We start from the raw sequence: 16,721 nt of genomic DNA, 5'->3' as shown, positions 1-16,721 counted from the left end.
GCTACTTAGTGGAAAAAGACAGTTGCTAAAATGTTTAGGCAGAAGGTAACGAATTGCTCCACATTACACTGACAGCTTGCCTAAAAACAGCCGTAAATTAACTTCTCCAAATAATCCAAGTCAGAAAGTAACTGTGCGAGATGCAGAAGTAAAGATTAACAGTCTGGCAGACACATAAAGTACTCTGGTGTACATCGGGAATATCTCCATCCCAGCCAGTGGAGTTGGACTGCTGGGAGATGGGATGAGGGCAGAACTGCATCCTGCAGCCAACTAAAGCAGAGAGCAATCTCAGCATGGAGACAGAACAATATTTACAAGATCAGCATCTGTTTTCTACCTAGGAATTTCAGTCTGTCTTACAGTGCTTGCACAGGGCACGTAAGCTCTTCTCCCTTCCTTCTACGCTTATCTACCCACAGCATGTCCCAAACGCAGGATACGCTATATCCTGATGAACCCTTCAGCTGTGAATGACGACTTCCATGGACTTCTCTAATGCTCCTCTGGAGCGTCTTTATGACTATTGCTGCTATTTTTCACTAGGCTGCTTTAGCTTTCTTTCAAAATCCCGGTCAAATGCTAATGAGAACAAATTCCCCATTTTTCTCCTCCTGTTCCCAAAAGGCTTTTGGAGTTCTAGTTTTAACAGATCACACGGAGTGTGGGACTGGGAGTGGAAAACGGTTGGAAGTAGGGAATCAACCTTTTCTCTTGACATAGAAAATGAGCCCCTGCTAGGGCTATAATTTGTTGATATGACTTTCATAACAGAGCTTATGGCACAAACTTATCTCCAGCTCTTCCCACACAGCTATCCCCACCCACTGCACTTACTAACCAGAAAGCCTTCTAGATGTTATCTAGTAGCAGGAATTAAGCAGTTGTGTTTTGCAGATCACGTTTCTTAGCTTGCTCCTTCATTTCCTCTTATTCAACATTATCACATTATGCTCCTTCTTCTTATGTGCTTTTCCTCTCCACAAAGCTCTTTAAACAGCTGCAAAGGGGGAGGGACCACTATGCTCATGAAAACTCCACTTTGCAGAATGCCTCTGCCAGCTCCTACTGTCTGTCTCTTTCCAGGGATTCAATACCTCCAAGGTTCAGGTTTGCTTTTACATCTCCTCCTTGTGCAACCCTGACAGCAGAGCCTATCGCCAGCTGTCTTTACTGAAGAACAGTAATCCACTTCTTGTTACTGCCATGAGGAATACGTACACCCTCTTTCTCTTTGTAGTGGTCTCCTTTTATTTTAACGGTAAGTGATCTTTTCTTTCAGATACAGTTTGCAGAATAATGATAGCTTTTGGGGCTAGGAGGTGGGAGTGTGAATATAAGCTCTCAGACCATTTGTAACTGTCATCACAGTAGGTTGCAGGCTTTAAGACGCATGAAATTAATTTAGTGTCGTTTCTGGCTTGTTTGTTATCAGTAAATCCACTACGACGGATAGGGACAGACAGCAAATTGGACATAAAATGACAGAACAGGAGGAGAGGACAGTGACAATCACTAAAGAATGCTCCTTTAGATGCTCCCAGGTTCATCTGTGATGGGAAAAGCAGGGATTGTGTTAAGAGTGAAAAAAATTAAAGTGCGTGGCATGAACCATAAATGAGATGGCTCTCAGCCCTCTACAATTATTGACTCCAGTTTTAGGAATCATATATTTTGCAAAGTTCATACCTCCTAATTGTCTAATTAGTAGTATGTAAATAGTGTGTAAATTAAGTTGAAATATGCAAATATATTCTTTAAAAAATCAAACATACATTCTGAACATTTTCTTTAGCTCACCAGGATTTCTTACAGACATTTTAGCCAACATGACAGCAGCATTAAATAGTGCATTTCCCAGGGAAAGACTCCACTGAAGTATACAGACTGAAATTGGCGGAAAGTGAACTGATGCAGAATCACATCTTTCCCATATTTATTTATTCATCCCTCAGCTGTTTTGCTTCTTCAATTACCGAAAACCAACTTCAGAAAACATCTGCTTTATAACAGCTGAAGAGTGAGGGCCTACTTTAGATTTTTAGATTACACATTTTTAAACTCCTTGGTATTTCCTTTTTATTTGCACCAATTGTAGTGTGGAAATTAAAATAATCTTTAAAATATAGTAAATTCATTACCACCTCCATTAGAACAATAAGCATTCCACATCAGCATGCATTGTTCTAAGAGGTTATGTAAATCATTTTACTCAATGCTCAGTAGGAAAACGGGAGAAATAGGCCTTGCATTAAGTTTTACAATTTAGATAGTGCACTTGCCTGTATTTGTCAATATTCCTCTTTATTGTGTTCTGTGGAAATCACTCCAACATATTTGTCATCACACACTGAAAATAACCAACATAACACAGAGTGAGTAGTTATTTCAATTTATATATTTAAATTATATCATGTAAAAGGGAAACTTTGCACAGGTGACAATCAAGTCTGTGTTTTTGCTTCCTGTATCATGAAACAGGATGAATCCTGAAGCTTTTTTTTTTTTTTTTGATGGTTATACCCCAGCAGAGAAAACAAACTTACTGCAGAAACATGTAGTGCAAGTTATGCGGCAATTTGCTCTCCTTGTCAGGGGGCAGACGTGTAGTGTGTTCAGCAAAGCTAAGACAATTTACCTAGTTCAGGATCCACCCCAACATGTTTTTCCTATTACCGTTTGCAGTATACAAAAATACTGCACCCCCAGTTTAGAACTGCTTCATCATCCTTGTTAAAATTATTTGTCTAAAAGCATTCGTCTACCCTCTGGAACATTTCTAGTGATTACTACTATTTGGAAAAAAACAGTTTTGCCAGAGAAAGAAGTGTGTTTCTATTTCTTCCAACTCCCAGGGGAAAAAAGAGTTTTCAAACACACGGACACTAACATTATGAAATGCATATAAAGATGAACTTGAATGCGTAGTAATTCTGTTTTCATTAGGTACCATCTGGTTAATAGGTAGACTGGTAATGGAAAGTAGATTATAAAAATGATTCAAGCACTCATTTTTACATGTTGGTTATGGATGGCTTGGACCTAGCAGCCTTTGAGGTAGCGTACTGCTGACATCTACTGGCGTTGGAAACAGGCATCTGAGGGAGATGAGAGAGGAGCCCTTAAATTGTGATTTCAGATGATTAAAAGTTATTCAAAGTTTGGGCTAGGATAGCAATCTTACAAAGAATAATTCATTCCAGGAACCCTTTCCTCATAACAGCAAAACATTTCTTAAAGGGGTTCATTATCTGACAAATCATTTTATAATTTAGTCTTGGGTGGTCACTCATCTGCATAAAGTTTATCGAAAGAGGTCAGTGCTCTGAAATCTGAGCTGTTCTCGTCAGACACACAAACCCCACAGTCTGTTCTGATTGACAGACCAGATGACCATGACCATTAAATTCAGGCTTCAGAGAATGAATGACGACTATTACAAATTCAGAATTGGCTTTCTGCAGTTTATATTCTGCAGTTTTTCACTCCATGTTGGCTGCTTGGGCAAATGCTGCATATACTAGAATATTTACAGAAAGAGATGGGAACACAGTGAAAGCATATTTATTTAACAATTCAAACAAGAATTCACTCTGTTAGCAGCAAACACCACTGTGTGAAACAAGCCAAATGACAATTTATTTATATTTGGCTCTGAATTACAGTAGTCTACTTCTGTCACTTACATATGCCACAGAGGGAACGTTTGTTCAAAAGAAATCAATAAAATGCCTTTAACCAAGATTCTGTCCTGAGCAACCACAAGGCTTTTCACCCACCCTTATAAACACAGAACAACTGATTCCTAGTGTACAGCCCTATTTTCTTCATAGCATCAAATTTAACTCTATCTTCATTGCAATACCCAAGAACAAACAAAGTCTGCAGCTTAGCAAGGATCAGCATCAGCATAGCTCTAGCTTGATAAGCCTTTGATTGGGCAGGCTTAGGTTGAGAATGAATGAGTATTAAAATATCACATGATACTAAGGCTTTTACAATGACTTGCAGGGAGGTACAAGGCAAGTGTGAATCAAATCCAACCCAGCCCAGCAAATACAGATGTATTCATCCGAATTTGTTTTTCCAAATGGCTTAGGATGTACTTGAGAAGTCAGTTCTGAAGTTCAATGTTACAGTTAGGTGTGGCCAAACTCGGGCTACCCATGCCATACTACACACTGGTCTTAAAAGAATTAAAGCAAATCTGGTGCTTATCTCAACCTTTCCCCAGAGCTTGAGCAAAACCTTTTCTTAGAGATGAACATTTCTTAGATCTGTTTTCTTTCATGCCTCTCCTGAGAAACAAGAAGTTCTTATAATATTTTTTTAATATGAATGGCATTCAGAAGTGCCAAATCTCAAGAGAGATTTGTTCCCCCTAGCAGCTTACTGCCCAGTTCACACGGAAACTAGACACCTTCCAGAAACGCGCACAAATTTTGGCTGCCTACATGATCCTGGCCTGTTGATAGCTGTCTTTCTCCGTATCTCATGCAGCAACATAAGAAACACTCCAAATTCATGCATCACGAATTTAAAATACTTGTAGGGCCAGTGGTTTTTATTGTGTGGAACTGCTTTGGGGAGTAAAGAAGCAAGTATGCTGTATGGACCCTCTCCTCTTTTCTGCAATATTTAGGGTGGAGTTGGGTGCCCTTTTATATGGGATGGACATACGTGAAGAATGCTTTTTCTAACAACTGGACTAGAATCTGTTGTCATTGACACCTGTGTCCATCACTGTCAGCTGCATCACACAACACAGAATTGCTCCACATGCAGCAGAATCTGTCTCCTGCAAAGGGTCAATACCATTGGCAGGATGTTACCAGGAGTTTAGCTATCAGTGGTACTGAGCATTGGTAGATAGATTCTGTTTCTACCACTGAAATTATTAAGATAGTCAACAGAGAAGAATTTACCCTTTTATATTCTGTAACATGGCCAATACTAGTATGAAAAGTCCAGTAGAATGGCTTTAAAAAGCACAAACAAGAGCATGGGGACAGAAGCGGTTACCTCTGGAGTTGTGCCACAAGCTATTCTGCTCCATGGAGAACGCTCAGGGTTGTTTGACGATCTGAAACCCTGCAGATGCTATATTCTGCAGTCACTGAAATCCAGCTTTGGCCATCTAAGATTCATAATATTTGTCCTAGTCCTTAAATCAGGTTTTGCTTCCACATACCAGAAGGCTGCCTTTTACATTAGTGCCTCAGGTTTTTAAATAACATGATTCTGAAACAGAAATATCACTGGCTACCAAAGAGCTTCCAATCATTATAAAATCCTGCCGCTCATACCTTGACTTTTCCCTACACAGATCAGAGTCTTCCAGTTTTGTACATGTGCCTGCAACTCCTCCTTTGTCTCCTGTGACAGTAAAGAGGGAAGTTGCAGTCAGACTCCCTGTCTTTGGATCTTTGACATTTTCTCCTTCTGTTATTAAGAGGGTGCTTTGCTTCCAGTTTCTGTTTCTGCACATACTGCCAAAAATATCTACCAACTTGAGTTTCACATTTTATCGTGGAAAAAAAAAGGCGGGGGGGGGCCTCTGATTAATCTGCCTTGATTTATGCTCTGTGAAAGACAGTCAAGATCAGTAGAACTGATATTGGTGCAAGAGACTTACCTTTCTGTTCACATAAACTTACAGTCTTTAGAAAATCAAAAGTCCTAGATCATGAAGATGATCCAATATACAGGAATCCTGTGCTCCCTACATCATGTCACTTCATCTCCCTTCTGAAGTCCTGTTATGTGATGTTTTACAGGAAGCACCGCAGCAGATGCTGAAGAAAAGCTAATGAACCACCTACTGAGTCCTGACAGGTACAATAAGTTAATTCGTCCAGCTGTCAACTCATCCCAGTTGGTATCTATAGAACTGCACGTTTCACTGGCACAGCTCATCAGTGTGGTAAGCTCAAATTAGGCTGTTCCTTTTAATCCATTACTATCTGTACAGAAGTCTAACTGAAAGACACACTGGTATTACTATGTCCCTATTATTTTCTAGCTTACATAACAGCATTCAGTAGGGAGGGCCCATACATGTGATTTTTTGGTTTTACTTTAAATCAGATGCAGCTACAACAGGGAGATGTATTTAAGCCTAAGCAATAAAGGATAGCAGCAGATCTCCATCCAATAAAATTCCATTGATCAAACACCAAATTCATTCTACAGATTCCTGTATAGCTACAGTAAGTTACACCCGATCAGGATGTATCCTGGACTGTGTATGTGATGCTAAACTATCTTCTGCTGTTTGCATTGAGGAAATGTGGTTGAGTGGTCTGAAAACAAGCCAGGAGGTCCTGCTCAGATTCTGCAGGCTTGTCAACAAAGCACCGTGAAATGTTGTAAAGGGAAAGAAAAGCTAGTTGTGGAATAGCTCAACATGGTTAAATCAATCCCCATGTAAGCAGCTCCTCATACTCAATGACATTGACTTCACTAGGTCAGAAAGACATTTTCACTCACAAAGGGAACATAGGTTAAACAGTTCTTCCAAGGCAAAAATACTCACCTTGATGCCAAGAGAGATTTTAGCACTAACTGCAGTGGGAACAAGATCCAGGACATAAGCAGGAATAACTTCCTGAATCTAGGCTTTTAACTCTGATGCTTTCTCGCTGGATGAAAAAGGGGATACGGAGGGCTGCCTCCCTGCCAGCATTTTTCTATGGGCCAGTGACTAAAGTGCTGCAAAGTTTAAGAGCGCTATGTAATTTTTATTCTGAAACTCAGGAGGAAAAGTGAAAGACACTATTGGAAGCTAAGGGAAGCTGTACAAACAGATGCACTTTCGTACACAAGCACAGGCTGAGGTAGACAGTAGGTACTGTCCCGTACACCGGACGACTCCAGGACAAGTGCTCCCTCTCTCCTGGAGAAGTGAACCTGACACCTCCTCACCCCATGCACTGCACGCACTGACATGTGTCCTCCTAGACTGCCAATTCTGGGCAGAAAAAATGGGGTGTCTTGTTCCTGCAGGCCCAAAAGATCAATAGCCTCATCAGAGTAGCCACTTCGGCAAGGATCAAGAACGGCACTGCTCAGTCCTATCCCACTGTATCCCCACTCTTCAGGAAAAAGCAACATATAGACATCTTATAAACTGCAAGACTATCAAGTATCTTCAGCATCAGAGAATTAACTTGCTTTCCTGCAGAAATCCTCCTGACTCTTTGACCTCCTCTCTCAGCCCTTCACTTGAGCCCCAGCCATACAAAGCCAAATCACAAAAAAAATCAACCCAGGGTGGGAAAACTAGTTCCCAAGTAGCCACAGTCACTCCAGTCATGGCTGTCCCTGTTAATGGCCACTTGGAACTATGCACTTGTAGGGTTACTTTTTACTGTCAGCAGTCACACAAAACTGGGTATCTTACCAGCAAACAGAGAAATGTCTGCCTTGAAATACACTAAACAAAATCACTTTGTGCCACTGGAAATATCCTTGAAAGCCAACTGAATAAATCTTATTATTGCAATAAAGGGAAACATTTTAGAGGACAACTTTTCTCTTTCTTTTTCTCCTGCAGAATGAACGGGAGCAGATCATGACTACAAATGTCTGGGTGAATCAGGTAACCAAGCCCACAAAGGCATGCGCTTGCAAATCGCAAACATCACTGCTTTCACTCTGTCACAGTGTTTTTTTTTGTGCTGGTCAGAATATTCCCATCACTACTGTACAATTTTTCTCTCAGGAGTGGATTGATTATCGTTTGGCTTGGAAGCCCTCTGACTATGATGGGGTAAATAAGCTGAGAATACCTGCAAAACACATCTGGCTGCCAGACATTGTACTTTACAATAAGTAAGTAAAACTTCTGCAGTTCATACAGATAGTGAACAAAAACTGTAACCATCTAACAAGAAACAGGTAGTCCCAAGCGTCAGAACCAATCAAGTAGGTCTGATAAACTTCTGAAACTGAATTTTGAAACTTTTTGCCACCATCAGATTTATCCGACGGAGAGGTATTGGCCACAAAGATAACTTCACTAAAATCAGGGCTCTAGTTAGAGCCTGGCAGAGTTGGAGTGTGTCTGCAGTGAGCTATTAGACACCAGAGGATCTGCGTGAAGGCTCACTGCTGAGTCACAAGTCTGCATCAAACTAGGCTATACACAGAGCCTGAGCTGTAAGTACAAGCACAGCCACACACTCGTCATGTGTGCAAGAAGAGAAGACATCTAGAATCCAAATGGAAATTTAGTCTAGAGCAATAGGAATATACTTGAATTCTTGTAACAGCAGAAAATACCGTATTCTTGTTATCTGTCCCATGCTTTCAAAAATCTGGGGTGATTCTCAAGTATTAGTATGAGTTGAAATATGAAATTCAGTTTGGGGAAGGAAAGAAAAAGGCTGTTAAGTCTACCAGAAAATCTTCCCCAGAGATCACTGGGTAGCTCTGTAAAATACACTGAGGTACTAAACAATTAGCCTCAGGTTGCAGGTTCCAACAATCGGGACCAAAACTGGAGGCGGTAATAATGGATAAGACCACACCACAGCGCTCGGTCAGTCTAGGGCACTGGAAGCCCAAAACGCACAACCAAAACAAGCAGCATTTATTGGCTTCCCTGATGAGCCATGCTAAGGACCAGATGGATGTGTGATCAACCCCCCCCACCAGTGGCTCCTCTGGGCTTGCTGCTCCCGGACAGCAAGGCGTGCTACGGAGCTAGACTGCACTAGTGCCCAGAGGCCACATCACAAGCTATGGCAGGATCCACAGTGTTATAAGTGCAAAAGACAGGGAAACCCAGGTAGTTCTGCACAGTCAGCCAGCGCATATGCTTAGTCTCTGCCCCAGCAGTGCCAGTGTAAAAAGGACGTAAACCAGGCAGGGAGGCAATAGCAGCCAGTGTCAAAGCTCAGGCGAGTACGGAGGAGTTGGTGGGGGTTAAAGGGCAAAAACCTGCAAATCAGCCCTGCAAGGCATAGGACTGTGCCAGCTTTCTTGCCTACAGAGGCCTGGGAAGCATCATTGTAGGTGAATAATAAGCACGTTGGTAGAGAAGCACTGAGGCATCCGTACAGCCCCTACCTTTGTTGAAAAAACAGACTTTAAATAGCCCTAAAGACCAAATAATATCTTCGTGTTTAGGTTTACTTTCTTGTCAGGCACAACCAGACCCTTTGTGAGAGTATGCAAGAATATTCAACTACAGCAAATGAGCTGTGTTAGATTGATCCCATCCTTTCTGAGCTACACTTTTGTCTCTTATTCCTTGTTCTCCCCTTCCACCGCAGGCTCCAAAGCATCAACCTGTTACAAAGTTCACAGGCACCAGAACTCCATGAGTTAATATTAATTTTCAAAAACATATTACATTATATTTTCATAAAGCATTCAGAAATCAATTATAAGAATGCATAACAAATCTGCCAACATTTTACCTTGGTGCTTTAAAGTACAGAGAGAAAGAAAGGCTTGGAGCTAGACCATAGCTCAGTACCTCTTTCAAACAAACAGCTAGGTGCCAATATTTTTTAGCTTGTAGCCAAGTCTTAAAGTAGATGACACCAATTCTTTGGGGAAAAAAACAATAACCAAAGCTTAAAATATACTCCTTTCAAGATATTTTAAAAACCAATGAATTCTTGAAGACATGATGGTTTATGAACACGTACAGATGGGAAACCTGGAAAGTTTATATATAACTGAGTTAAGTCCCTGGAATCCTCCTGCTGGAAATCAGATTTAAGAAATACTTAAATACTAACAACTATTGTATTAGTCACAAAACAATTCAGCCAGTGGATTAGGATGTACTCTGCCTTGTCAAATCTTGTTCTGCTAAATTGTGCCCCTCCCTGGCTTCTTCCTTGCTTAATGTCCAAATGGTACCATTTAATGGATTACAAGAAGGGGAAGGAACGATTTTAAAAGGCTTCTTGAAAGAAGATTTTAGCCTCGCTATACTGGCTTTTTACATTAGTACAAAGCTGCAAGTTAAAATTTTAGCTGAAAGGTATCACACGATAACGCCCACCCTGTGACTTTCTCCCGCTGAAGCGCTGTTTCCCGGGCAGAGTTCAAGGCCACGCTAAGGAGAACACGAGGAACGCTCCCACGCACAACTGCAGACAGCATTCGCGGCCAAGGAGTGCACCAAGATAGCCAAGGAGCCCGGCTCTGCAGCACATCCTGCTTCGAAAAATCAGCCTTAGCACTGAAAAAGCTCTATTTTTCAAGGTGCCTTATTAACAAATAAGTGATTCATTAGACTCATTATTAACTGTTAAGGCACAAATTTTCCGCTGGAGTAAAGGGTTGCTACTTAACCAGAGTCAGATGAACTTTATTTGTTTACACTTGTGGTGAGTTTGGTCTGGTATTTCTGCAAATAATGTACTGTCTTTAGTTAATGTACATTTCTTTACAGAAGTATCTATTCATCAAAAAGAAAGCACATGGGATACAACTGCTCGAAACTCACTTTTGCAGTCTAACAAAGTGGCTAAGTGACTAACTATTAAAATATTGTTTGTCCAAAAACGCTGGACAGGTAATGACTACAGATCAATAACAATCTCCCTGAATTAAATGACCCACCATAGCATAGGAGACTCTCCTAGCGGAAGTTCAGCATTCGGAGGAGATACAAAGCCAAGACTGTTTGTGGGCTAAGAACCCTGTGGCTTGTCTGTTCTGGTTTTGTAATAAGCAAACGTTAACTGGAGTGATGCCATAAATTATAATTCATATAATTACATTTCCTCTGCCTACATTCTCTCTGCATTTCTAACTAACACTGCTCATCTTTCTTTCCTCCTGCAAGTCATTTAGCACTGTTGCTGTGTGCAGTTAGCAGTGGCTGTGTTGCAGACCAAAGGTACCTGCATCTCAATGCTGGATGATCTCATTTATACTTAGCCTCCAGAGGTGTTACTTACTTTAAGAAATATTTATAAAATACTTTGGGTTCTTTGGATCAAACCAACATGCATGCTTATTGTTTTATAATCTACTTATATAATGGTTTTATGAAAGCATCGGACAAAATGTTAATTCTCTGACTTGGGGAAATGCATACACCATTCTTCCTATCATGTTATAGATTTCAAAACTGAAATCTTGCTAAGGTTTAATCCTAGCAACAACTCAGGCCCAGAGGACCAAGAATACCAGAGCTTTTCTGTTCAAATCATGCTTTGCTCCTTTATGTTTGCTGGTCTTTTCTCCTTTTTCTTTTCTCTCGTTTCACTAGTGCGGATGGTACATATGAAGTTTCCCTGTACACAAATGCGATTGTACAGCATAATGGGAGCATTCGCTGGTTGCCTCCAGCCATTTGCAAGAGTGCCTGCAAGATTGAGGTTAAGCATTTTCCATTTGATCAGCAAAACTGCACGCTAAAGTTCCGGTCTTGGACATATGATCATACAGAAATTGATATGGTACTTAGAACTTCCATGGCAAGCATGGACGACTTTACACCGAGTGGAGAATGGGATATTGTAGCACTCCCAGGAAGGAGGACTGTAAACCCTTTGGACCCCAATTATGTCGATGTGACCTATGACTTCATTATTAAAAGGAAACCTCTTTTTTATACCATCAATCTTATCATTCCCTGTGTGCTAATTACATCCTTAGCCATCCTGGTGTTCTACTTGCCTTCAGACTGTGGTGAAAAGATGACCTTATGCATATCTGTGTTGCTTGCCTTGACAGTGTTCTTGCTGCTGATCTCCAAAATTGTCCCTCCAACATCTCTAGATGTTCCACTGATTGGGAAGTATCTCATGTTTACAATGGTACTAGTGACATTCTCAATAGTTACCAGTGTCTGTGTACTCAATGTCCACCACAGATCCCCAAGTACTCACACTATGCCCCCTTGGGTAAAGCTGGTTTTCCTTGAGAGACTCCCAGCCTATCTGTTCATGAAGCGCCCAGAAAATAGTTCTCCACGGCAAAGGCTGTGCAGCCACAAAAAGACAAGATCGGAGAATCTTTGTATGGACCCCGCTGAACTGCACAAGAACTCCACCTATTTTATGAATACAGCCTCCGCCAAAAAATACAATATGAAAATCACAGAGACTCTTGACAATGTCAGTAGCCATCAAGATTTTAGGTTAAGATCAACCATGAAATTTTCTCCTGAAGTCCAAGAAGCAATTGATGGAGTCAGTTTTATAGCAGAGCACATGAAAAGAGATGACAATGACCAGAGTGTAAGTAAAAAGGAGAAATCATCCCCATCTTCCTAAACTTCATCCCTTGTCTTTCCCTGTAGCAGTGCTCTTCTTTAGAAAGGAGAATTGAACTCCCTAGCCATCTTAAAGTTTTTAGGGAGATTCTAGATATAATTTGTAAGATAATACAATTTTTTGTCATTAAAAGAACTTAAGGAAAAACAGTTTGGTAAAGCCAATGCTGTCCTGAAAGGTAATGGCTGTTTCTACAAAGAGAGATTGTTGATTGCCCAGGAAGTGGTGAAATAACCTTGAAAAAGCCATGCTGCAGGTAGTGTTTGGCAGGGAAAGAAATTAATATTCAGTTCCAGTTCAGTTCAGAAAATGTTATTAATAATATTTTTCCCCATTGTCTTCAACGAGACTGTGACACAACCCATAGCCAGGCCATGTTACCAAGAAATGATCGACATGCAGCTCAAGCATTCATTTACCTAATTAGGCATAGAAGGAAGATTTAGTGAAATAGGTAAGAAGTCCTCTGCAAACACTCTTTCTGGGCTAAGATCCCTGTCTGTAATTGAGAAACAGGTGCTGCTTATCATAATCTACCATGGCAAACAACGGGTAGGATCAAATTCCTAATGCCAGTAGAGCTGAGACACTTCTTCCATTTGAGCCAAATCAGACTCTCTATTGGACATGAAAAGTCCTGGATCCAGGACACATTTAAGCAGTCCTGCTGCTATTCTGTTTACATGCCCTACTCATGGGCTACTAGCTAACACACTAAAGATGATATAAGCACCCACTGAACAATGCTTGGAAAAAGACAGTTCAGAGTTTTGCTTAGACAAGCATCCGCGGTTACGAAAAATCATCCTTACATCTTCATATGTCCTCTCTGTGACCCTGCTCAGTCCCAGATCCCAGTCAGACTTCAGGGTCTCTATTCCTGCTGTGTTCTCCCTCCTTCAGCCAAGCAGACTGAGTAACTCTGAATGTCTGGTTTCAGATCTGGCAGGAGTCCCCTGAGGAGCACGCTGCTGAGACATTCATGTTTTCTATTAACTGAAATTACTGTCAATATAAATAAAGAAGATCAGCTATTAACATTAGACATGAGCTTGCATACTGAAACTGACTGAACAGAAGCAGATTCATAGCGCAGACAAAAGTTTTCCAACAGCATAGAAACTCTTGCAAGAATGTGTTGCATATTAAAGAATCCACGCAGCATCCATTTGAGAATAAGAGCAATTTTCAATGGAATTTTATACCTTAAACATGAATTGAATGCTTTTTACACAGGGCCCTCTGATATTACATATTACTGTTTTCTGGATTCATAATTTTCAGCTCTGCTTTTCCTTCATTATCATGGTCTCCTAACAACTGCTCCTGTACATCTCCTATAGTTTCATCTCAGAAGGGCAGAATTCCCATTAGCAGCAGTGGGAATTACAACTGTGCAGTGAAAAAAAAATATACAATGGTCTGATATGAGACATGAGATAAATGAGAAGCACTGTAAAGTTATTCAGGTGAATATGTCCCATGTGTAACTAGAATCAGTGAGAGATGAAAAAATAACCATTCCTGAGATGCAAATGAATAGATTAAAATATTCCCCCCTTATAGTAACAGGCTTATAGTCACTTCAGTTTGAGAATGAAATCTAAGGCTGGCCCCTACGACTTTCACAGACAGCATATGCAAGGAAAAAAAAAAGGGATTTTAATAAAAGTAGGAGTATTAATAATATGCATTAAAACTCTTGATTAAGAAGACTGCTGATCAGAAAAGAACTCTGAAGCTAACCTTGTTTAACAGCACTAAATATTGTCCCTCTTTGTCCACTGAAGCTAATAGCATCTGCAAGCTAAAATTCAGGTAAGCATTTGCTTAACTGTATTATACTCTGAGTTCTTCTGGACCAGCACAAGGCACTCAACCACACTCAGTACCTGATGTATCCAAGAAATGTTTACGTCATTTTTCTCCACTGCCCAAAACGGTCGTAGGAGAAAAATTCCTCCCTGAACTCTGAAGTCCATTTGTTCCCTTACCCTTGAGATTTGTTTCCTTTTATTTTCGCATACAAAGACGCGGTGTCAGCAAAAACAAGGGGGATGAATATGACAAACTGCTAATATCTTTAATTGGCTTTCTCTTCCAGGTCATTGAAGATTGGAAGTATGTTGCCATGGTAGTGGACAGGCTGTTTCTCTGGATATTCGTCTTTGTTTGTGTCCTGGGCACTGTTGGATTATTTCTGCAGCCACTTTTTCAAAACCATACTGCCACCATGAACCCTTAGTTGTCATTTAAAATTGGCAATGCTTAAGTAGATGTTGGGCCTCATTCTGCTCTCAGTTCCCCTCTGATAAATCCAGAGAGAAGTCAATGGAGTTGCTCTTGCATCAGATTAACAGTAGGGAAGTGGAAAGTAGAATTTGACCTCCTAGATTATTGTGATAGGAAAAATCCAGAAAACAACTATTTTTTCCAATGACTTCATTACTTCTGGTGATATGTTGGCCCTTTTTCAATCATCTGAAGCCCAAATATTACAGAGAAAGGCATTTACTGTACAATATGCCATCCTAGCTCAGATTATTATTAAAATGGTATTTTATATACATTGCCTCAGGAAGGACATTTTCTTTCCTCAGAATGCTGCAGTTTCCACACTGCAGTTTCCATATTACAAAGAAGCTATTGCTATGACATCTGTTTCCTTCAAATGCCTCAAACCTACTTGTGTCCGGTTTTTAAAGAGTGTTACAGGTGGAATCATTACTGTTTAGCTGCTTTGAATGTGATGTTTAAGATTGAACTGAAAAACAGAGCCACTTTTGAGATGCCACTATCAAGTTTCTCATCTTGCCATCTCTGCTAGCAGATCAATGAATGGAGGCCAAATTAATATGTGATAAACAAACATTTATATACTTTGTTCAGTCATGAAATATAAATAAAATGTGAAAATTCTCCTATATATAGATTTAGTCCTGAAATGTTCCTGCAACTTTCACAGCTCATGTAAGTGGGGGTCATATATGCTTTCACGAATCTAAGACTAACAGTATAGGAAAGCATCTAGCAGAGAAGACTACTACAAAAGACAGACCTTCACGTTTTGTTGGGGAGATTTTATTGCGATTTAAAGTATAACCCTCAGCAAATTAGCTATGCAAGTGCAGAGTACTTGTACAGTCTTTGGCAGAAGTCAGTTCAGAGCCCAAGACTCTGGCTACAGAACAATGCTACCAGCCTTGTTCCAGGTAGCTTTCCACTTGCAAAAACAGAACCGGGCTTCTGATATTTTTCAGGCTAAAACAACTTTAGCTCTTTGTTGGGGTATTGTCAGGACACAGCAATTCTACCACCATTAAGAGGCACAATTAATGACTACTGAAGAAATTGTTAAGATCCACCACTGCCTAGAAGGGGGTAACGTCAGGTCACCCGTCCCATGGGAGGATTAGCACATCCAAACCCACGTTCTCTGACAAGCCACAGCTGAGGGCATCACTGGCTTTACTTGCCCACGTCAGAACTGAGCTGTGGCCCTACCTGGATCACCGTCCTCAGGCATCTGCAGATACCACATAGATTTAGACATGCCAAACCAGCTACACTGAAACCTTTTCAGCTGCTCAGGGCACCTCCAGAACCTTTTTTCCCTGGGGGTTCGCCCCTGCTCACACGCTGAATTCCCCAGCACTGCTGGCCACCCCTGCTCCCTGCTCTCAGTGCCTGGCCCACCTCTCCCAGTGCCTCCACCTGGAGATGGAGACCAGCGCCAGTGCTGAACGGGATCTCCCAGAGGCCTGAGCGCTGCATCATGGCCTGGTGCACTGCAGCCTAGGAAAGATATAAGGAAAAAAGCAACAGAAGTTGGCGGTGGGGGAGGCTCTTTAAGCAGCAGCAGCAGCTCCCCTTAGCCATATGCTGGGAGAAGGAAAGGTTGTAATACCGTCATCCTCCCTTCCAGTCCCCTTCCTCTATACAGGACAGGGCAGAAGGGTGAAAGAGGCCTCTGCGACAGCTGTATCAATGCAGCCATGCCAGTGCATTCTTCTCTGTAGAAGCTGCCATATCCTCCTTTCCCAGAGGGTGGCAATGCTCTGGTCCTCCCCCCAGCATCAACTGCTCTTGACATCTGCCATGGTGACGGGTGGCAGTGCGACTGTTTAAAGTAGTCAGACCTCGCTTCCCCTGCCTCAAATGTGTTCTTCTACCTCTTAAGCCTAAATAGCAGAGCTGTGGTTGCTTTTACCTGCAGGCAATTGAAACAACAGCGGCAAGATGAGCAGGGGCACACACAGCCCCAAGGGAACAGAGAGATTCCTCCGCCCATGCAAGGAGATGCTCCTCCACATTAGGTTATACGCCAGGAGCTGCTGTGCCTTAGACCATCACAAGCTCATGTGTACACCCTGCCCCAGTTGCTATGTAGCTTTTTTTGCTCACAAAGAAGCCAGAGGGAAGCCAGAGCAGCTGCCAGTGCTGCGCTGACAGTGTGAAAGCAAAGCTGCTTTA

The 16,721-nt window shown here is 41.4% G+C and overlaps 1 protein-coding gene across 1 annotated transcript; it reads left to right on the top strand.

Annotated features, from left to right (window-relative positions):
• The first annotated feature begins 916 nt into the window (after positions 1-916).
• Positions 917-15,178, top strand: CHRNB4 (cholinergic receptor nicotinic beta 4 subunit). Its single transcript, XM_009681545.2, has 6 exons — positions 917-1,261; positions 5,778-5,923; positions 7,556-7,600; positions 7,724-7,833; positions 11,240-12,212; positions 14,353-15,178. Exons 1-6 carry the CDS (start codon positions 1,207-1,209, stop codon positions 14,491-14,493), a joined length of 1,470 nt encoding a protein of 489 aa, XP_009679840.1. The 5' UTR covers positions 917-1,206; the 3' UTR covers positions 14,494-15,178.
• The last annotated feature ends 1,543 nt before the right edge of the window (positions 15,179-16,721 follow it).

Source organism: Struthio camelus, chromosome 12 (assembly GCF_040807025.1).
Source record: "Struthio camelus isolate bStrCam1 chromosome 12, bStrCam1.hap1, whole genome shotgun sequence".
In the NCBI taxonomy this organism is placed as follows: Eukaryota; Metazoa; Chordata; class Aves; order Struthioniformes; family Struthionidae; genus Struthio; species Struthio camelus.
This window is presented reverse-complemented; position numbering and strand designations above follow the sequence as displayed.